A 24,262-nucleotide genomic window follows, 5' to 3' on the forward strand; every position below is an offset into this window, starting at 1 on the left:
ATATTGTGACATTTTAAAATATTTTTTGAACCATGTATTCTAATGGAAAACTAAACCACAGTGATAGTTATTGTTAAAGGTATTTGAAAATCAAATCTTTTATATTCTGCAGAGGGCCAAATACCAGTGAATGAAATAAAACTGTTTCCAAATGTTTCTGTTAAGGAGATTTTTCAGTAGAATTAAGTTAATTACATAATATTCATGCCCAATTATTTTCTAGCTATATTTAGCCTCGCACAAAATGTTCAAAGGAAAATCCTATCATAGATGAAATTTTGTCAGAGATACATCATTGACGTCTCAGACAAAGAAATATTTCAGAACAACTTCTTTTCCCAACTGGCTACCTCCATATGAAGATGTATTCTCACACGCATTTTGATATATATGGAAGGCAGTAATAAATAATATGGATTGACTAAATATCTTTGCTGCCTTGATAGTTTTATAATGTGTGTAGAGGCACTTATTTTTGGAGTGCCTTTTAAGTACCCAGCATCACAGTATATGCTTTTCAGATGTTCTCGTTTGCTTTAATCCACCTGACAGTGACTCACATTTCAAGAAGTACAAACCCAAAGTTCATAAACCCAGAGCTGGGAAGTCTCTTTGTCCTCGTATCTGTCTAGTCGTCACACCCATCCTGGTCCATGATTTCTTCTGCCTCACTGCCTGACAGTTAAAGGTAGACAGAGTTTTTTTATAAATGTTAAAAACTAAAAGCAGCCTAATATCTACCATATAATTTTTAAATTAAAATATACAAAATATTATATAGACTTTAAAATTATCACAGTGAGTTGATATGGAGTGATCATTCTTGACATATTTCTGAATTTAAAAAGCAAGTTAAAAACACTCCTGTGTGTCTATTTGTATGTGTGTGTATTTATGTATTAAAATTTGTCTGGAGGAATGCTTACCAAAAGTTTAAAATGAGTTATCTCTGATAAAATTTTCATGATTTTTAAATTAAATGTCTTCATACTTTTTTATGTTGATTGAATTTTTTTTCACTTTTTAATAAGCATGTATTTTTAGAATCATAAAATTTACTAAAAATGTTCTAATTTTGGACCAAAAACTAAATAAAATGTGGAACAAAAAGTAACAGATTAAAATACAAAAATTTTATTTTTCACCAGCAGTTATTTCTAGAACCTAGTTTACAGTTGTATAATAGGAAATACATGTAATTAAACCTTTTTCATATAGTCACTGACTTTTTTTCATATTGCCTATTCTTCAACAGTGAGTAGAACGGTTGTCAAATTCCAGACTCATAGAGGCAATTCTAAATTTTATTGATAAGTAAAATAAAATACATTTTTAAAATGGTTTGAGGGTAAGTTCCATTCCAGTATAGGTCAGTATCACCTATTAGGCCAACACTTTCACAGGTAACTATAAATGCTGGACCATACAAAGAAATGAAAACATTAAGTATTTAAAAGCACTGGAAAGTAACCCAAAACAGGCAAACTGAGAGGATGACATTTGGAAGAAAGGAATGACACTGACTATCTCATTTTTACAACTTTTAACCTGAGAGTAGACCCCATTTGGGCCTGCCTGGCAACTAAAACCTTCAGGGTTACTGACTGGAAGAACAGAGTTTGGAGCAACCACAGCTACTTTAAAGTAAGGGAAGAAATCCCAAAAAGGAGAGAGCTAGAGAAGGGAACTTCAAATTCTGTAAACTATACAAATCTCTGGCTGACACTTGAACCATGCATGTGCCAGGTAGACTATAAGAAGTCCAGCTAAAACTAAAGAAATTGAACTGAAATTTGAGTTGCCATCTGCTGCAGGGCCGAGTTTACATGTAGTTTTACTTACATGGAGTGAATTCAATGATCGTTTTTGATCATGTCCCTGAGAAAGTGATTTATTCTGGTAAATCAGTGAGTTACTCTAATTTGATATCCTTTGTAAAATGGTTACAAGGAAACCGTATACAGTGGGATCGTATGGACTTAAAGCTTCTAATTTTTCACAGTAATTTCTCATTTTAAAATTACGAAGACACTCGTGTCTGCTGGAGCCATGTGAACATTTTAGGTGGCAGGAATCAGTCTCTCAGGGACTTGTTATCTAAATACCCCTTGCTATTATGCAAGATTCTAGGCTTCCAAAAAGAAAGGTTGAGTCCTCTGGAATTTTCCTTAGCTGACACCGCAAAACAGTTCCTAGTCACTCTTTTATTTATTCCCTAAGCTAGTGTACTACTACAGCTGGTGGATCAGTAGTTCTTGATGACCCTGAACGTGAGGCAGCTGCTGCCATTGCATGTCCCACTGCTCCAGCTGTGCTGCAGCCTGTGCCCAGGTGAGGATGGGGTTCCCTGGGGTCATGGTTGAAGGGGGCCTAGGGAGATTGGCTCTGCCCCTACCCAGGGGAAGCACCACCACTTGGAAATGGTGTGGGGAGGAGAAGATAAGAAGGGAAATAAGAAAAAGTGAGGCAGACACACTGTTGCATCCTTTCTCAGGGAAAGCTGAGAAAAGAGGGGCTGTATAAGGATTTTTTTTTTATAACGTAAAAACATGTTTATAGGAATCTCATGTAATAGCAACTTTAAAACAGATTTAATTATCACTCAATTACAAAAAGGAAAATTCCCATTTTAGAATTTCTTTAAAAATGAATCAAGACACATTGTAGGGAATATTTTCGAGGTTCCCACTTCTCTGGGTTGTCTTTTTTTCCCAGTGGAATAGTTAAAACATGATTAATTTTTAAGAATGCTTCAGAATTTGTATTTATACATTGACTAATTTTTTTGAGGGAGACTTCAAGTGTATTATTTCCTTAGTTATATATGTGAAAGCACTTTATGAATAATGAAGTATGCAGCTTAATGACATTTAAGATATTAAGTACGTTGTCTCATAACACTCCTTTAAAATATTAAAGTATTAGAATATTAGAAGTGTGCAAAATTCAGTATTATAATTTACCTTCATTGGTTACCTTTCTTCACACAAGTATAAGCTCCAAAAAAGAGAGCTTATACGGAAAAATGATTTTACTTTACATTCTATTTAGAGCCATTTTTAACTTTTAGTGCTACTGTTGCCTACCTGTGGTGAAAAGAGTTCCTTTATGTAGCCTTTGCCTTGGTTCTTTGGAAAAAATTGTTTTAGAGTTTTTTTTCCCAAGACCTGAGGAGTTACTCTTGCCCTAGTTTTCTACCCCAGAGGGTTTGTTACATTTCTTGGGTGTCTTATGCTTAGGTTGTCTAGGGTTCTCCAGAGAAGCAAAACCAGCAAAACATGTAAACGTATAGAGAGACAGATTTATATCAAGGAAATGGCTCATGTGGTTGTAGAGGCTGGAACGTCCCAAGTCCGTGGGTCAGGATAGAGGCTTCTCCTGATTCAGGTAGCTGCTGGGGCTGGCAAACCCAAGATCAGCAGATCAGAGAGCAGGGCTCTTGTTCACTGGCTGTGAAGATCGATGAAATCCCAAGAAAGGCAGGCGAGACTGCAGGTAAACTACTAGCTCAAGTCCCAAGAACCAAAGGCCAGACGAACAGGAGCCAGCTGCAGGATCCAGAGCAAGCCCATGAGCCTTGCCAGAATGTCCACTTATATTCAATTCAGGTCACACGCTGAAGAAAACCCTCTTTCAACTGATTGACTGCTCATAGTAGATCCCATCATGGAGGTGATCACATTATATCAAATCTCATCATGGAAGTGATCACAACATCATACGACTGTCACACCACTGAGAATCATGGCCCAGCCAAGTTGATGCACAGCGTTAACCATCACACTGGGTGTCATGGTTTGAATTGTGTCCCCCAAAAAATGTGTGTTATCAACTTAGTTAGGCCATGATTCCCAGTATTCTGTGATTGTCCTCCAATTTGTGATGGTAATTTTACGTTAAAGAGGATTTGGGTGGGATTATAACATCTTTACGAGGTCACATTCCTGATCCAGTGTAAAAGGAGTTTCCCTTGGATGTGGCCTGCACCACCTTTTATCTCTCAAAAGATGAAAGGAAAGCAGGCAGAGAGGGGGGACCTCATACCACCAAGAAACCAGTGCCGAGAGCAGAGCATGTCCTTTGGATCTGGGGTCCCCGTGCCTGAGAAGCTCCTTGACCAGGGGAGGATTGAGGAAAAGAGCCAAGAGAGACAGAGAGCCTTCCCCTGGAGCTGATGCCCTGAATTTGGACTTTTGGATTACTTCACTGTGAGGAAATAAATTTCTCTTTGTTAAAGCCATCCACTTGTGGTATTTCTGTTATAGCAGCACTAAATGACTAAGACACTGGGTAAGCTATAAACAACTTGGTTTGAAGCTTTTTGTCTGGTCCTGGACTGCAGCCTGCCCTGTGATTGGTATGTAGCTTTCAGGGATTGATCATTTTATTACGCAGATGAAGTGGCTGTGGACTATGCAAATGAGGTGACTATAGCCTAGTATGTCAATGAAGTGTCTGTGGCCTACTGAGAGGGTATTGGTCAGTTTGTGCCCCCCCCCCCTGCTGGGAGGGGCATGCCTTGAGATTGACAAGGAACTGTGTATATATGGAGCCAACCCCACAGAAGTTTTTGAAACTGAAAGAAGCAGGAACGGAAGCAGAAGGAAGAAAGAAGAAAGAAAAGTCAGAGAGAGAAAGGAGGCAAGGAACCTCCTAAAAGAGCTGTAAAATGTGTCAAGAGCCATAACACTGAAGACAGAGAGAGGCCTGGAAGGGCCCTTACAGCAGAGTCAATGATAACAGACAGCAAAGCCAAGAGGATCCTGCCCTCAAGGGGCCAAGAGAAGACTGTCTTCTGGGGGCCAAGAGGAGGCCTGCAAGGCCAAGAGGAGCTGAGAGAGCTGTCCTTCACCAGAAGAAGGGAGACTTGCCTATATCCTTCCTGATCCTGATCATGAGTTGTAGCCTGTTACTTCCTTAATAAACCATTTACCTGTAAGTATGATCTGAGAGTTCTGCGTGGGCATTGCAATGGATTATTGAACCCAGAAGAGAAGTGGAGAGTGCCATGGGAGGGACAACTGGTGTCAGAGTTGGTAAAAAGGTTGGAGGGTAGAGATACGTCTGACTTCCACCTCACAGAGATCAGCCTTGGACTGATCTTGATTCTCATTATCCCCCCTGAAGTTAGACAGTTTCTGATGTTACTGCGCTTACCATTTTACACAACTTGTTGTTTTAAAACGCTCACCTCTTTTTGTCTCTGTTTCAGAGACTATGAAACCAAAATGACAAGAAAAAAATCTGTCTGAAGATATTCATAGATATGTTAGGTTTTTACAAACTAGGGGTTAGGAAGGGGTATGTGACAGATTATATTTTTTATAAGAGCAGATTCTTCCTATTTTCACTTCTATAGGAAAAGGTTTTAGATTTGGGTTGACAGTTTTGGAGGAAAGATTCGGCTTTTCCAATTAAAACACTTGTGTTCTACACATTGAAAGGGAAGAACTATATAGGTTTGCATGGTTTCTAAAAAGTAGTAGTCAGGATGACTTCTTCTAAGTTTTGACACTGCCTATCAAGTTGTTGAGTTCGTAGATGGTGCAAGCAGTTAAGGACTCAACCACTAACCAAAAGTTTGGTGATTTGAACCCACCCAGAGGTGCCTCCTAAGAAAGGCCTGGCAACCTGCTTCTGAAAGGTCGCAGCCTGAAAACCTTACGCATCACAGTTCTAATTGCAACTCATGATGTCGCCATGAGTCAGAATCGACTTATCAGGAGCTGGTTTGGGGTTTTTGTTTTTTTAATAAAGGAGGAGCCTGCTGCCAAATACACTTAAAAGCAGCTTCTTCAGAACACTGCTGACACAAAAGCAGTACAGGAGGAGACATTTAATGTGGGGTCACTAAAAAACTGCTCCAGTTACCAGCAGAGTGTGTATAATACTTAATGTTTGACTCCCCCCGCCCGACCCCCCAGTGCCACATGAGGTAATAATGATTTGTATCTCTTCATAAGTGAATACTGGTCTTCAGGTGAGAGACGAAAGGATTTGAATAATAGCTTTCTACTTCTCTTTAAAAAGAGAAAAACCCAAACCCATTGCCGTCAAGTCAGTTCCTACTCATGGCGACCCTAAAGGACAGAGTAGAACTGCCCCATGGGGTTTCTAAGGCTGATATGTTTTATGGAAGCAAACTGCCACATATTTCTCATGCGAAGAGGCTAGTAGGTTCGAACCACCAACTTTTTGTTTAGCAACTGAGTGCTTTACCACTGTGTCACCAGGTCTCCTTACTTCTCTTTATAGTCTCTCTTATTAGAGAGGTTAAGGGTTTTACTATTAAAGAAGTAAAGAAGCAATAAAATTTTAGAAAAATGTGGAAGCAGTGGAAGTAAATCATTATCAAGGTGGTCATATTGAAGTACATAACAAATGCAAAAAAGAGCAGAACAAATGTTACACAAGAGATCGGAGCCCTTTCTCATGGCAAAGGATTCTAAACATGCTCTGGAGAACGCAAAAGAAAATCCACAGATTCGATCTAGAAAGTGGGAAAAATCATTACTGTTTTCAGAAAGCAATACAGTTTGGTGGGTAATGATTCTTTACTAACAGATGTAGAGGGTGTTATATTTAGATTTAATATGAAAAAAATTGGGAAGAAGAGGAAATAAAATAAATGTAATATGCAGTCTAGAAGAAATGAGAAGCCACAAGGTGTTATTATTAAGACAGTGGACTCTGATCAAATAGATCTAGGTTCATATTTTAATTCCTACATTTGTCCTCCTGAAGTCTGAGTTCCTCTACTTTAAAATAGGAATAATAATAGTTCCTAACTCAAAAGTTTGTTGTGAAAATTAAATGAAATAGCACTTTAAAAACCATTTAGCACTGTTCTTCTTGGCATATAACACAAGTGCTCAATAAAGAATCACTGTTATTATTGTTACTAACAATAAAAAGTAAACCTAGTAAAATGGGCAGCCACTTTGGAAAACAGTTTGGCAGGTCTTCAAAATGCTAGATACACAGTTACGATATGACCCAGAAATTCTATTCCTAGTTGTATACCCGAGAGAAAGTAATACTATGTCTGCACAAAAATATGGACACATATTTATAGCAGCATTTTTCATAATAACCAAAAAGTGAAAACAACCTAACTGTCCATCAGCTAATAGATAAATAAAAGGTAGTATATTCATAAAATGGAATACTACTCAACAATAAAAAAGAATGAAGTACATGAGTGAACCTTAAAGACATGCCAGGTGAAAAAAGGCAGTCACAAAAGACCATATATTATATAATTCCATTTATGTGAAATGCCCAGAGTACGCAAATCCATAGAGATAGAAAGTGGTTGCCTAGGGCTGGAGATTGGGAAAAGGAGTGACTAATGTGCACCAGGTTTCTTTTTGGAGTATAAAGAAAAGTCCTAAAATTAGATTTGGTGATGGTTGTACAACTCTGTCCATATACTAAAATCCATTTAACTGTACACTTTAAATAAGTGACTTTTGTGAAATATACCTCAATAAAGCTCTTAAATTTCTCTCTTTCTCTCACCACACACACACGCACACACAAACATGATTTTTTCGGTAAGCCTAGCCTAGTCTAGAAAACCCTGTGGGGCCAGTTCTGCTCCAGCACATGGGGTGGCTATGAGTCGAAATTCACCCTGTAGCACCCAGCAACAACAACGGCAATCCATGGGCTGGGCTAAATAGTGAGGAAAGGAAAAGATTAAAGGACTGGTAGGTAATAATTTAATTTAGGCCTAAGGTGTGTATAATTAATTTTATAATTTTCTGGTCTTAACATATTTGAGGCAGATAAGGGTATGATAGAACCAGGTGACAAGAAGCTATCTAAGAAATACTAAATTCTGTTATTTGGATGTGTGCTTATGTTGTGTTACCTGCTAGAGCAGCTATACTTAATTTTTTGGTGTTTTTTTAATAGATATCTTGACGCCTATCCCTCAGGAAAATCCACATAGGTATACATTTTCATCTGTGATTTTATAAAAAATATAAACCGTGGACCATGATGATAACATGGACTAAGAACCTTTGCTCTAATAGCCTAAAGCAGATAAAAGAATCAGGAGTTTTTGAATGAGAGAGATGATAGGATGACATGGGCACAGAGGGGGAAATAATGTACGAAAAGAAAAAAGCCCTCTGGAACTGTGGTAGTAATGGATAAAGAGTTAGGAATCTAGAGACCAGAGTTTTATTCCTTTCATATGTCACTACTGATTTAACAAATCCTCGTCTGTAGAAGAATATAATATATAGGTACAGCATATGAATATGGGATAATAAATGGGGAGAATACTAATGATGGCAAAAATGAAACCATATACTAATAAACATCTGTGTTTCTGTACTGTCTTAGTATCACAACTGTTCATTCTAATATTATTTGCCATTGCCTCATAGAAGTATGAAGAGTATACTTCTTAAAAAAAAGCATAGAATATAGTAAAACCTATAATAATTATGAATGAATCATTAAAAAGTTTAACTTCCAAGGTTATGATTCCCTGAAGCAAGAGTTAATACTGAATGTTTTCCATAGAGATTAGAGTCTGATAATAGTAAAGGTCAAAGAGAAAGATTTTGTCATCTTCGTTTTTTCTCTTATATTTTATAATTTCTTTAATAACTAGCATGGTACTGAAACAAATCCAAACATACTCTATTAAGTGGTATTCCAAAGCATCAACCTTGGAAACAACATATTTTAATATTTCCATGGTTACATTGATCATGGAATTCAGAAAATATTAAACTTCTTGATCATAAATTGTTCACCATCAGGCTAGTCACATAAAATTTCTCTTATTTAGTATGATCTCTCTGTAAAGTGAAAATAAATATTCTTGCCATTATCTCATATGATAATCTGATTTGTCTAATTCCCCTCTCCTGCTGAAGAGTTCTTTAGCAGTGGCCACAATATAGCCAACCTAGACTTAGGAAATCATAGTGACCCTATAGGGCAGAGTAGAACTGCCCCATATGGTTTCCAAGGCTGTATGTAATGTTTATGGAAGCAGACTGCCACATCTGTCTCCTGCAGAGCAGCTGGTGGCTTCGAACTGCCAACCTTTCAGATAAGCAGCTGAGCACTTAACTACTGCACCACCAGGGTTGCTGCAAGTCAGAATTGACTCAATGGCAACAGGTTTAGTTTTAGTTTTTTTTTTTTTTTTTCGTTTCAATAGGAACAAAAAAAAAAATCTAGATTTTATCTATAATAGAAAAGTGATAGTGTTAGAGCTAGCACAAAAAAATTGAGCAAAACTCATAGACTGTAGCAGTGTGCCTTGCATGTAAATGTTGTCTCTCAGCTGTGTTTAACATCTGTGAGGACTAAATTTGATATTCTGAAGAGATAAATGGTTCTCTCTCCTGTTCTAAAAGGCTTCTTAGTTTTTGTTAAATTATATTGAATGCCTGATTATAAATTGAACTTAGTACCTGGTAGTGTTATAGCTCTCTTTTGTTTTGATGCAGAGCAAACTAATCCTAGAAGTCTAAGAGGAATTTTTGTTTGTTTGGTTGGTTTGTGTTTTTTTTTCCATATCTCAGTCATTCCTGTTTCCTCAGTAGCAAGTATATGCCTGATTGGAGAAAGACTGACATTGCATTTCTCATATTGAGCACATTACTAAGGATTCCTAGTAGAGTCACCTTGAGATGACGTGTCTGATTTTTCCTATTATATAGTTTTAAATATTTATTTCAAAAACATCTTCAAAGTTCCAATCAATCCTAGAACATTGTTGTTGTGTTGTTTGGTGCTGCTGAGTCGGTTCTGACTCATAGCAACCCTGTGCGCAACAGAATGAAACATTGCCCGGTCCTGCGCCATCCTCATAGTTGTTGCTGTGCTTGAGCCCATTGTTGCAGCTACTGTGGCAATCCATCTCATTGAGGGTCTTCCTCTTTTTCGCTGACCCTCTGCTTTACCAAGCATGATGTCCTTCTCCAGAGTCTTGTCTCTCCAAATAACATTTCCAAAGTATGTGAGACGTAGTCTAGCCATCCTTGCTTCTAAGGAGCGTTCTGGTTGTACTTCTTCCAAGACAGATTTGTTCTTTCTTTTGACCATCCGTGGTATATTCAATATTCTTCATCAACACCACATTTCAGAGGTGTCAATTCTTCTTTGGTCTTCTTTATTCATTGTCCAGCTTTCGCATGCATACAAGACGATTGAAAACGCCAAGGTTTGGGTCAGGCACACCCTAGTCCTCAAGGTGACATCTTTGCTTTTCAATACTTTAAAGAGGTCTTTTGTGGCAGATTTGCCCAATGCATGTGTCTTTTGATTTCTTGACTGCTGCTTCCATGGGTATTGGTCAACTCCTGGAGCCTTGTTTTTCACCAGTGCCTTCAGTGCAGCTTGGACTTCTTCCTTCAGTACCATCGACTCGTGATCATATGTTACCTCCTGAAATGGTTGAACATCAACCAATTGTTTTTGGTATAGTGACTGTGTATTCCTTCTATCTTCTTTTGATGCTTCCTGAGTCATTTAATATTTTCCCTGTAGAATCCCTCAGTATTGCAAAGCCTTGAATTTTTTCTTCAGTTCATTCAGCTTAAGAAATGCAGAGTATGTTCTTCCCTTTTGTTTTTCTATCTCCAGGTCTTTGCACATGTCAACATAATACTTTGTCTTCTCAAGCCACCCTTTGAAATATTCTGTTCAGCTCTTTTACTTCATCATTTTTTTCCTTTTGCTTTAGCTATTCGATGTTCAAGAGTAAGTTTTAGAGTCTCTTCTGACAACCATTTTGATCTTTCCTTTCTCTCCTGTCTTTTTAATGACCTCTTGCTTTCTTTATGTGTGATGTCCTTGATGTCATTCCACAATTCATCTGGTCTTCAGTCATTAGTGTTCAACACGTCAAATTTATTCTTGAGATGATTTCTAAATTCAGATGGGATATACTCAAGGTCGTACTTTGGCTCTCGTGGACTTGTTCTAATTTTCTTCAATTTCAACTTGAACTTGCATATGAGTAATTAATGATATGATCCATCCACAGGTGGCCCCTGGCCTTGTTCTGACTGATGATACTGAGCCTTTCCATCATCTCTTTCCACAAATGTAGTCAGCTTGATTTCTGTGTATTCCATCAGGCAAGGTCCATGTGTATAGTTACCGTTTATGTTGGTGAAAAAAGTTATTTGCAATAAAGAAGTCATTGGTCTTGCAAAATTCAGTCATTTGATATCCAGCATCGTTTCTATCATCAAGGCCGTGTTTTCCAACTACCAATCCTTCTTCTTAGTTTCCAACTTTCACATTCCAATCATCAGTAATTATCAGTGCATCCTGATTGCATGTTCGACCAATTTCAGACTGCAGAAGATGGTAAAAATCTTCAATTTCTTCATCTTTGGCCTTAGTGGTTGGTGCATAAATTTGAATAATAGTCATATTAACTGGTCTTCCTTGTAGATGTATGAATATTATCCTATCACTGACAGCGTTGTACTTCAGGATAGACTTGAAATGTTCTTTTTAATTATGAATGGAATGCCATTCCTCTTCAAGTTGTCATTCCCAGCATAGTAGACCATATGATTGTCTGATTCAGAATGGCCAGTACCAGTCCATTTCAGCTCATTAATGCCTAGAATATCAATCTTTATGCATTTCATTTCATTTTTGATGATTTCCAATTTTCCTAGATTCATACTTCATACAGTCCACGTTCTGATTATTAATGGCAGTTTGCAGCTATTTCTTCTCCTTTTGAGTCATGCCATATCAGCAAATAAAGGTCCTGAAAGCTTGACTCCATCCACGTCATTAAAATTGACCCTATTTTGAGGAGGCAGCTTTTCCCCAGTTGTATTTTGATTGCCTTCTAACCTGAGGGGCTCATCTTCCAGCACTATATCAGACAGTGATTCCTTGCTATTCATAAGGTTTTCACTGGCTAATTCTTTTCAGAAGTAGACCTCCGGGTCCTTCTTCCTAGTCTTAATCCGGAAGCTCAGCTGAAACTTGTCTGCCATGGGTGACCCTGCTGGTGTTTGAATACCGCTGGCATAGCTTCCAGCATCACAGCAACACACATAAAGAACATACTTTATGTGAGTAGAATCATCACCATTTGTTCAACTCACTTACCCACTCCAAAAACCCACTGCCGTCGAGTCGATTCCGACTCATAGCAACCCTATAGGACAGAGTAGAACTGCCTGATAGCGCTTCCAAGGAGCACCTGGCGGATTCGAACTGCGGATCTCTTGGTTAGCAGCCGTAGCACTTAACCACTACGCCACCAGGGTTTCCTCAACTCACTTACTATATTCAAATCACTAGAGAATATAAACATGCATAAGATTTGGCTCTTAAGCTCAGGGAAGGCCTTAGGGAAAATATGATAAAAAGGTCAAAAGCATATCTCTTAAATCTATTTAGCTCTATAAATCACTGACTTACTTTGTTTAGCAGTTTACTTCTTAAAAATACGACATTCTAATTTTTAACAGTGGTAAAAGGATTATAGTAAACCCTGACTCTACTTCGGTTTTCTAAGGGTGGCGCAGTAGTTAAGAGCTTGGCTGTTAACCAAAGGGTCAGCAATTCAAATCTACCAGCCGGTCCTTGGAAACTCCATGGGGCAATTCTGCTCTGTCCTTTAGGGTCACTATGGATTGGAATCAGCTCTACAGCGTTGGGCTTGGTTTGGTTTTATACTTAGACAATGTAACTATAGAAAAATATTCATACAAAATAACATAAGCATTTATTTGCCACTTACTATGTACTGTGTACTCTGCCAAGTGCATAACTGGCATGAATGAGACTCCATCAGCAGCAGCAAATTCTTGATATTTTGTGAAAGAATTGAGGTAACCTGCCCCTCATCACAGTACAGTGTTCTGATACTATCATGACTATTGCACAATTGTGTGCCCAGATTTCCTTTGTTCAGAACAATACACAGAAGGTTTCTAGGCACAGATTAATTATATTTGGATAATTAGATGCGTGACTGTAATTACATTAACTCATTTCAGTTTCTTTCAGCAGTGAGACAATGTATTGCTGACTAGTAAAGACTGAGAAAATCGTGTTGATTAAAGGTACTTCTAAAGTATAAACATAGAACTTAGCAATCTACTGTCCAGCAGCCATTTGAAATGCTGTCACTGCGGAGTTTTATATTGCTCTGATTAAGACCAACAGTGAATTGAACTCTAATCATTCACGGTCTTTAAAGTATCCTTGTAAGTAGTACATACAGTATTTGAAAGTTGTAATACTTGGTGTTTAAATAAATAGAATTAAACTCAAACTGGTCCAAGGGTTAAGTATCAGAGCACTTGGATCAAAGAACAACTCTTATTTTTTTAGAAGGAGAAAGATACCATTGGCCTGAAATGGCACCTTGGGTTGACATTTTATTTTTCGTTAGATAGCAAATGATAATTTGAAGTGTGACAAAATCTTAGTTTTAGTATTTTCTCAGGACAGGAGGCGCCCTAAGGACTATACAAGCACACATAAAAACCTTAAAAATATTATACATTATAAACACATATGTTTATATACATATGCAGATAGAAAATGAGAATGTATGAAAAGTAGTGCATAAATACTACTTGGATAAGGATACTTTCTTAGCCTGTGTACCTGCAACCCCCAAAATATCCCAGAAACCCATATTATTCTCATTTAAGTAATCATTTGCTATTTGCTTGAGTCTAGTAAATAATATTGTTTATATTTACTTTTTGAAAAACAATGACAATTTCAGCTATGTAAACCAATACAAGAAAATGCACTAGTATTTTCTCCAGTAGAGAAAAGTTATTTTTAATAAGATTTTAAGGAAATGCATTTTTAAATACTAATTTTAAAGTGGAGCCCTGGTTAGATACAGCTGTTAACCAGAAGGTCAGCAGTTCAAATCCACCAGCCACTCCTTGGAAACCCTATGGGGCAGGTCCACTCTGTCCTATAGGGTCGCTCTGAGTTGGAATTCACTTGATGGCAATGGATTTTGAAATAGATGGAAAATCCAAAAAGGACCAAAGGAAGGAGGATTTCTTGTCCCGAATATACATACAATACAGATAAAGTATGACTAATGGATAAGAAATAAGAGAACCTGACTAGAAAAAATAAATGAAAAGTTAAATTAATTCAGGAGACAATGTGAAATAGAAGACATATGAAAGGAGATCTTGGAGGAGTTTTCCTATAATGCAAAAACACATTTAAGTTTTCTTGAATTTTTTAGAATCCTTTGAATGTGGAGTCACATTGTCCAGATACAAACTTAATCTTACTAGAAGTATTGTAAAATTAGTGAAGCTAAAAAGGCTCACTGCTACTTTCAGTAATAGGTACACAAGGACTTTAGGTTTATCCTGTTCTAAAAAAAGAAATTAAAAAAAAAGTATAATAACTAAACTTCCAGAGAAAAGATCTCAAAGAAATCTCAGAAAGAACATAATGAAAATGGAAAAAATTATAGTGTACAGTTAAGTAAATTTTAAAGAATGAATGATTTATGACAGTTTGGAGATGGGGAATTGACCTCTAGTAGACAAGAGTTTTGCAGATATAGGCAAAGCAAAATTTAGAATGGTAAAAAAATGAAGGGGATATATATAACAAGCTTTGTTAACTGCACCTTAATAAACAGCACATCTGTTAATCAAGATTCCTGCATAACTCGTTAGTCAAAAATCAAGAGAAAATATTTCTTTGAAAGGATCTTTTGTTATCTTAAATACAACATGGAATTACATTTTTATATGATTTAGACATGTGCTTATAGTACTTGAATCATCAACACTTACCTACTTTTGTTCTCCAGAGTGTAGAGCAACTGCACAACTGTTCATTTAAGATTTCCCTGGTTTCCTTTCAACAGCTTTATTGAGATATAAATCACATACCACAAAACTCACCCATTTAAAGTGTACAATTCAGTGGTTTTTAGTATGTTCACACATATGCAACCATCACCACAAAGAGAATTTTCATCACCTCAAAAAGAAATCCCATACCTTTTAGCTATTACCTTCCTCTCCCTCCCCCTCTCCCTCCCAGCACTGATCAATTCTCTTTCTCTGTAGGTTTACTTGTTCTTGACTTTCATGTGAATGGAGTCATGTAGTATGTAGGTATTGGTGACTGGCTCTTTTCACTTCACGTAATGTTTTCAAGGTTCATCCATGTTGTACCATGTGTTGTTACTTCATTCCTTTTTCTGGCTGAATGTTATTCTATTTATGACTATATCAATAAATCCATAAAAAGAAAAATTGATGAATTACAACTTATCAAAGTTAACAAATTTTGCTCTGAAAGAACCTGTGAGAAAATAAAAAGACAAGCTACAGACTGAGAAGAATTATTTGCAAACCACATAGTCAACAAATAGCTATCTAGAAGATATAAAGAGCTCTCAAACTTAATAGTAAAAAATTTCAATAAGAAAATGGGCAAAAGATACGAAGAGACATTTCACTGATGAGGATATTGTTGTTAGCTGTCGTCAAGTCAGTCCCCAGCTCACGGTAACCCCATACACAGCAGAACAAAATGATGCCCCATCCTGCACCATCCCTGCAATTGGTTGTGGATCAAACTGTTGTGATCTCTAGGGTTTTCGATGGCTGATTTTCAGAAGCGGATCACTAGACCTTTCTTTGTGGTTCATTTTAGTCTGGATACTCCACTTAAACCTGTTCAGCATCGCAGCAACACACAAGCCTTCACTAAGCGATGGGTGGTGGCTACGTCTGAGGCACATTGTCAGGGAATCAAACCTGAGTCTCCTGCATGGAAGATGAGAATTTTACCACTGAACCACCACTGCCTCTGAAGAGGATATACAGATGGCAAAGGACATGAAAAGCTGTTCAACAACATTAGCCGTTAGGGAAGTGCAAGTCAAAACCACAGTGAGATTTCATTACACTTTTATCAGAATGACTAAAATAGAAATTTGTTATAACACCACATGCAGGTGAGGATGCAGAGAAACTGGATACTTATACATTGCTGGTAGGATAGTAACGTGGTCCAACCACTCTGAAAAAGAGTGTGGCAATTCCTTGCAAAACTAAACATGCACTTTCCATATGACCCAGCAACCACACTCTTTTGCATGTATCCCAGAGAAATGAAAACTTGTGTTCATGCAGAAACTTGTACATGAATGTTCATAGATGCTTTATTTGTAATAGCCGGAAACTGAAAACTACCCAAGTGTCCTTCAATGTGTGAATGATTGAACAAACTCTTTAATCCATGCCATGGAATACTATCAAGTAATCAAAAGTAATAAACTGTTGATGCACAAAACAACTTGGATGGATTTCAAGGGCATGCTGAATGAAAAAAGCCAATCTCCAAAGGTTATACAACTGTCTGATTCATTTATGTTATACTCTTGAAATAACAAAATTATGGAGATTAGTTGTTGCCAGTGCTTAGGAATTGGGCTAGGGGAGGGATTGGGTATGTCTACAAAGGAGTAGCATGAGGGAGACATGGTGATGATACATATATAATTGGTATAATTGATAAAAACTGAATAAGCTTGTGGATTGTACCAATGTCAGTTACCTGTTTTGATATGTACTATAGTAATTATGTAAGGTATTAACATGGGAGAAGCCTGGGTGAAGGATGCGTGAGACTTCCCTGTACATTTCTTTGCATCTTCCTGTGATTCTGTAATTATTTCAGAATAAAAAGATAAAAAAGAGGTAATTATATACTCATATCTTTTTAAAGATAACACAGGAAGGCATAAAGAAGAAAATAAAACTTGTTTTTATTTACTCAACTCAGAGTATACATACCTTTATTAATGTTTTATATAGCCTGTCAAACTTTTTTCTTTGAATATATATATGAAATGTATACTTAAGAACTTTTTCTTTTTTAAAAGATCAGGTGATAAATACATTTAAGTGCTCTTGGGCAGTTTTAATTATCTTTATTGTCCAATTTACATCTCTAAACATAGACTGCAGTAATTTAGCACTTTAAAATGAAAAGTAAAAATAATTGATTTTTCTCCAAAGCAGCAAATAATTGATAAGGCATTAGTTCTTCACTTCAGTGTAGTTTTAATGCAACTGAACTGTCCTTTTGTTATTGTTGAGCAGTTAATTCAAGTAAAGAACACCTTGAGACAGAGAAAGTGTTTACCTTGGAATCTCTGGATAGTGAGATATTGGATTTCTTTCTCCTAATTCTTCTTTGATACAAAGTCAGCATGGCTGTGAACACGACCGAACTGTTGTCCATTAAATATATATCCTTAACACACAAGGCTTTAGGGTTTTAATATTTCTTAAAAATCCGCACATTGTCATCAGAGATTGATACTTAATTGCCAGCTCATTGCTGGTGACCAAAAATGTTCACCTTCCTGACTTAGAAAAGACTAGCTACTCTCTAACTGTACACAGGGGCAGAGATGCTGTACACTTGAACCGCATTCCCTTCATCATATTAGAGGATTACAGCCTTTAATGACTCATCATCAACAATTGGAATGTCAACTTTTAATTAAATTTTCCCAGTTATTATTGAGTCTCTACTTCACGCAAGTTTTTGCCCATTCAATGAACATTTACTGAATATTAGGTAATAGATGTTATGCCATCGTCTGGAAATAAAATAGTTGCACGCTGGGCAACATTTTTTTCTGTTACATGTAACATCACCATGATTTGGAGCCAATTCAACGGCAGCTACTAACAACAAACCTTTGAGGAGTTCGGTGTAGAGCATCAGTCCACAAAGTACATGTACCATAGGAAGTTTACAAGAAATTCTGTTGGGATTTGGAAAGAAAATAGTGAACTTCTTTTTATGATTATTTTTTTCTTTCACAAAAAATTAAGCTTTGTTAACCTTCAGCATTCAGATTGACCGTTGTATCTGTGCTCCATCTTTACATCACGTAGCATCTGACACATGTAGTAGGCAAGCTATCCTGGGAGGAGAGTGGGTGTTCCATTACTCAGAGGGGATGACTGTGCCCCACTCACTTATTCATTCACTTTAAGCACATTATGATATGCTGTAGTTTATATGTGCCTATTTCAAGTGGATTTACAAATTTTCATTTATAAGGAATCCTACAAAGAATCCAAAGATAGTTCTAATATTGCAAAAATGTGCAAACAACAACAAAGACAGAGCTGACACTTGTCAAACTCCTTATATCAGCACTTTTCCCTGTCATACTTTATTTGGCCTTTATGGTAGACGTTGTATTTTTAACAATGAGTAAGAAAATAATTACTTTTCAAAACAAACTTGTGGAAATGTTCACATTGTTGTTAGTATAAATGGTATTTTTATCATTTATAAAAACTAATAACTGCAGTTTAAAAAAACTTAAGAAACAGAAAACCCTAACCCATTTTAAAATCTTCCACTTAAAGAGTTATAGTGGATTTTTAACCCATTTGTTAAAAATATTTTAAATGTAACCAAAAAAAAAACAAAAAAACCCATAGCTCTTAACTACTGTGCCACCAGGATTCCTAAAATGTAACATCTTCCAATTATTTCTTAAGAAAAACTAATGTCAGTAGTAGTAGTAGTAAAGTGCTGTTGAGTGACTTCCAACTCATAGGGACCCCATGTACAACAGAACGAAACACTGCCCCATCCTGCACCACCCTCACAATTGCTGTTATGCTTGAGCCCATTGTTGCAACCACTGTGTTAGTCCATCTCATTGAGGGCCTTCGTCTCTTTCTCTGACCCTCTACCAAGCATGATATCCTTCTCCAGGGACTGATCCTTCCTGATAACATGTCCAAAGTATGTGAGGTGAAGTCTTGCCACCCGTGCCTCTAAGGAGCATTCTGGCTGTACTTCCTCCATGACAAATTTGTTCATCCTTTCTGTAGTCCATGGCATATTCAATATTCTTCACCAACACCATAATTCAAAGTCGTCGGTTCTTCAGTCTTTCATATTAATCGTCTAGCTTTCACATGCATATGAGTTGATTGAAAACATCATGGCTTTGGTTAGGCACACCTTAGTCCTCACAGTGACATCTTTGCTTTTTAACCCTTGGAAGAGGTCCTTTGCAGAAAATTTTCCCAGTGCAATATGTCATTTGATTTCTTTGGACAACAAAAGACTGATTACTTCCCAAATACTTGAACAAATCTTTAAGTTCGAGATGTCAAATATGATGAAGGCAAGTGAAGGAAATCTACAAAGTAGGTGTTAACCAGTTGTCCATCTTGGGAATGGAAAACCTTGAATAATGCTATTATGGTGTAACTAATTTTAAGCTGTATGACATCTTAGTAGGCTCACCCAGTTGAGTTAGCTATGAAATTTGCCCTCAGGTAACTGAACAGATTCTCTCTTTATGCTAGTAGTTCCCAATCACTTGGCTATATATTAGAATCACATGGGGAGCTTCTAAAAGTCCCAGTCTCCAAGCTGCATCCCACGGTGGGACTAAGTATCAGTACTTCTTAAAACTCTTCAAATGATTCTAGTGTGCAGCCAAGGTGGAGAACCATTACTTGACTGTGAGGTCTTTGAAATCAAAATCAGTGCTTCATTTATTTATTTATTTTTGTTTTTACTTCTTAACGTCAAATACACGGTAGGAACTCAGTAAATGTTTATTTAATCAATGCATGAATTATGTTCTAAGGAAATATTGCCAAATAGTATAATTCTTCAGTAAAAGCTATTTTGACTATCTTTATTAGCATTGTGAACTGTGCATACTGAAAGTTGGTATTTGATATGTCTACTTTAGTGTTTAAGATATTGCTGCAACTTCAAATCCATATCAGTTTTATAATGATCTCATATAAATGGAGTGTGGTCAGAGATGAGAAAGCTGTACACAGGCACTGTGGTACTATGATGGAGCACTTAGGAATGTTAAGAGATCTGAAGTGTTCTAGGATCCATTAGAGGGAAACGAGGTCAGTTAATCTGCCCAGTACTGAGTTGTGTCAATCACATCTTTTTTATATACCAGAAATAATAGTTAACTACTTAGAATGAGAGTATTTAGGCTTTTCAACTTTTAAAATAGATAAAATCACCTGACAATGGAAGTTTTAAATCTGGTTAATGAAACCACCAAATAATCGCCCTTATAATACTCAATGATTTTCAGTGAGCTTTCCACAGAAAAATATTATAACTAAATCAGGGATGAAAGTTCTCCAGTTAGGCTCTTAGTAATTTACAACTTATGTCTTTTTAAAAATAGTTTGTTACCGTTAGTTAATCATAAAAAAAAAAAGTCCCTCTAGAGAAGCTTGGGAGCTTGTTAGAAATGCAAATTCTCAGCGAATGTTCAAACCAGAAGGAACAGGTCGAAGCCCTGGTTTGTAAGCGAGGTTCCTCTTTAATATGTAAGCTGGGGGCAACCTGTAGAGGTATCAGCCTAATACTTATATTTCACGTTTAGTTATCAGCAACTAAATGATGTAATTTTATTATTAAATTTTGCTCTTGCATTGGAAAAAGATAATGAAACAATATAATACCGAAACAAGGATATAATTACAATTTAAATAAATACTTTATAGTCTTTTTTAATAAGTAGCTGAGAAGCAGGATGATGAATAGAATTAGCAATAGGTAGAAGAGTTTGCAAAGATCCCAGTTCCACTTCTTTCACAAACTAGCTGTGTAACTTGGGGTAAATCCTTTAACTACTTTTTTACTTCAGCTATCTCATCTAGAAAATGAAGAGGCACATCTGCTATGGTGTCAGCCAGCTTCAAAATTATGATATATGACTCTAATCTCTTATAATATCATAATAATTGGCATTAGAAAAATATGAACTTTAAACAATCATTTATTCCTATATTTTGCTTTTAAGGCAGCCCTGTAAAGTAAATTACTGAAAAATGTAAAACTTTCGTAAGCAACCTGTGCAGAAAATATTGACCATGACAGGCAGAGTGTAAGGAAAAGAGGATAAGTTGAGAGTCCAACAGACCTGCTTTGAATCCCTGCTCATCCTGCTACTAGTTTGTGAGCTCATGAATAAGTTTTTTCACCCCTTCTGAATCTATTAATGAAAAAACAAATGGGTCTTTTTCCTTATGTATAAAATTGAGGTACAAATATTTACCTGACAGGATTGGTGCAGTTATTAAATAAGATCACATAATTAACACAAAGGAGTAGTGATCGATCTTTTTTCTTGAATATATTTTGAATAGCTGAAAAGAATTTCAGATATGCCATATAAGAGTGTAATAAACATTGATTACGAACTTTTCAAGGTATCTTCCCATGTTTCATTTACTTTCAAGAATTCGATGCTTGTACTCTCATTTTCTTTAATGAATATAATAAATACCCAAAACTGCAGTGTGTTTTGATTAAGTGTGAAACTGTTCTGTGAATTCTGCTTCAAAATTTTCTTCTTGATTGTTGAAGAGAATCTGTGTTTCCTCACTGTATATGAAGTGTTGGAGGATTTGGATGCTATTGAGCAGGTAGACAGTTCCTTCTGCATGTGACAATACTATTGTTTTCTTTCAGGAAACTCTAATAGATTGGTGTGATGAAAAGGAACTTAATTTGATATTAACAACTGGAGGAACAGGGTTTGCACCACGAGATGTCACTCCAGAGGTGAGATAGTATATGCCTTTCTCATATTCAAGAAGTAGACTAATTATGTTATTTTTCATCGATTTTACTATTTCTTACATTATATTTGTAATTTTGCTAGGTAGAACAAATGACTTGTGGTTTATATATATATATACATATATAAATGTTTCTTGACTTTTTTCCTTGGGGCTTGAACTTGAAATAATAAAACATGAGGAAGATTGAACTGGTCCAGAAGGTAATCCTTCATTTACTCAGTGGTCTGTGGTACCAACTGAGCTTTGGGCACTTTGCCAAAGGAGGGGACAACAGAACTCTGACTCAAAGCATGGCATCTGGTCTGATCTGCTTTGTTAGTACAACTCAAAATTTGATCTGACCTCCCTTTTCCTGAGGTACCTTTGTCATTGGTCTCCAAGCACATTAGAATGACTGCAGTGGAATATTTATTGCAGTTTTACAGTATTTTTGATCAAAGAGGGTTATTTTTTTATAATTTTTAATATGAATGGCATTTATATATTAAACTTAATAAGTCTAAAAGCAGAATTAATATCTAGACTTCATGCTCAAGAGCCACCTTCAACCTTTGCACAGGGAGAAAAATTAGGAAAGAATGAAGAGTAAACACTGCTCCCTGATTAAGCAAAAAAAAGCCTTTAGTTTCTTGTTAAGGAAGACATAAACTTCAGATGTCACTTGAGAGCTGTATGTTATATTACCACTTGTAGCATTATTTTCTTTATTCTCCCAAAAAGTGTTTCCTGGCTGAATTTCAACTTAAAGTTGATTATCTCCTATTTTCAAATCAATGCACTGTTCTATCTACTATTAACAGCAAGATACTTTTGCTCTGTACTTGTTAAATAATTAATACTGTTCTTACTCTATTATAGTGGTTTTCAAACTGTAGCCTGCATCAGAATCAGCCAGAAAGCTTGTTAAAAACAGAGGTTCCTGGGCCCCACCCTTAGAGCTCCTGATTCAGTAAATCTGCAGTAAACCCAAAACCAAACCCACTGCCATCGAGTCAATTCTGACTCACAGCGACCCTATAGGACAGAGTAGAACTGCCCATAGAGTTTCCAAGGAGCACCTGGTGGATTCGAACTGCTGACCTCTTGGTTAGCAGCCGTAGCACTTAACCACTACACCACCAGGGTTTCCAAATCTGTAGTGGAACCTGAGAATTTGTATTTCTAACAAGATCCCAGGTAATGCAGATGTTGCTGGCCCATAGACCATACTTCCACACTTAAGAACCACTGTTCTTAGAAATACATAAAAATGTAGTTTTGTTAACACACTATAAAATATATTCCACTACAGGAAAATCGTAGCACAGAAATCTTTGTGTATTATTATAATTGAACAAAAACCCATTGCCATCCAGTCTATTAAACTCATAGTGACCTTGTCGGACAGAGTAGAACTGCTCCATAGGGTTTTCTAGTCTGTAATCTTTATGGGAACAGACTACCACATCTTTCTCCCATGGATTATTATAATTAGGGTTACAGATACAATAGTTTTGCTTTTAAAGTAATCAGAATAAAGTTATATTGGGAGATTGTTAATTTCAACTACTTAAAAGGGGTCATTTTTACACAATTTATTTAGCTTCTGGATCCTGAGGAGAAATGGTTCTTTGAACAATTTTTATATTTGTTTTGAAATTGTGAGATAAACTAAAAAGTACAATTGGGGGAGAAGCTGTCTTCTGTAAAGGTGTGTTGGTGCTTTGTTTTGTTTGTAAGAAAATTGCTTATATATGTGAAGACATAGATTTTTGGAGTGTGGGTGTTGTGTTAAGGGATTGAAGTAAATGACTGGCTTTATTATGTATCCTGATTTTTCGTGTGATGTGGTTTGGTATTTTCATAATATTGGTTATTTTTATATCAGGTAAACTGAAAAGTGTTACTAAGGAATTTGTTTATAACCAGATACCAATTATTTTTAATTGTGGGGAAATAATTTGTATCATAAAATTTTATATTTTGTATCTTCTGGATCTTCAAGTTAATAACCAAAAATGCTAGGCTGCAAATTCTGGCTGTGCTACTTATTAACAAGATTACCATAGACTTTTCATTTAACTGCTCTGTACCTCAGCTTCCTATAAAATAGGAATACTGATAGTACACATGTACGAAAGTGGCTGTGAGGATTCAGTGAAAACTATTCCTGGCATTTTAGTAAGTGATCTATAAGGGTTAACTTCCGAGGGTTAAATATTTTATTATTTGCTATGTTTTATATGTAACTGCCAAGTGGACAAATACAGTCTTATACTAGATTTTAAGTATGCCCATGAAATCTTCACAAACTTGTTAAATTATTTCTTACTTTTGATAGAGCATGTGACATACTTTATCTTTTCCATCTCCATTAATCAGCGATCTTAAATTTCTACCATTCTCTTATCTGTTTCTTTTTCTTTCCTGGTTTTTTTTTTTTTCCTCTTATTTTTTGGTACTATTAGTTGACAAGAATCTGTCTCTTTCCATGACTCATGTGTTTCGTTATATCAGAAATTGAGGAGCCCTTTATTCTTAAATGGAAACCCTGGTGGCGTAGTGCTTAAGTGCTATGGCTGCTAACCAAAGGATAAAAAAAAAAAAAAAAAAAATTGATAGGCAGTTCAAATCCGCCAGGT

The 24,262-nt window shown here is 36.3% G+C and overlaps 1 protein-coding gene across 5 annotated transcripts in view; it reads left to right on the forward strand.

Annotated features, from left to right (window-relative positions):
* Nucleotides 1–24,262, forward strand: part of GPHN (gephyrin) — a 569,154-nt gene that overhangs the window by 247,886 nt on the left and 297,006 nt on the right. For all 5 annotated transcript variants that reach the window (XM_049899425.1, XM_049899421.1, XM_049899422.1 and 2 more), the window contains exon 4: nt 21,529–21,621. In XM_049899425.1, the coding sequence (XP_049755382.1) occupies nt 21,529–21,621 (93 nt within the window). The remainder of the gene's footprint in view (nt 1–21,528; nt 21,622–24,262) is intronic.

This window comes from Elephas maximus, chromosome 10 (genome assembly GCF_024166365.1).
Source record: "Elephas maximus indicus isolate mEleMax1 chromosome 10, mEleMax1 primary haplotype, whole genome shotgun sequence".
NCBI lineage: Eukaryota > Metazoa > Chordata > Mammalia > Proboscidea > Elephantidae > Elephas > Elephas maximus.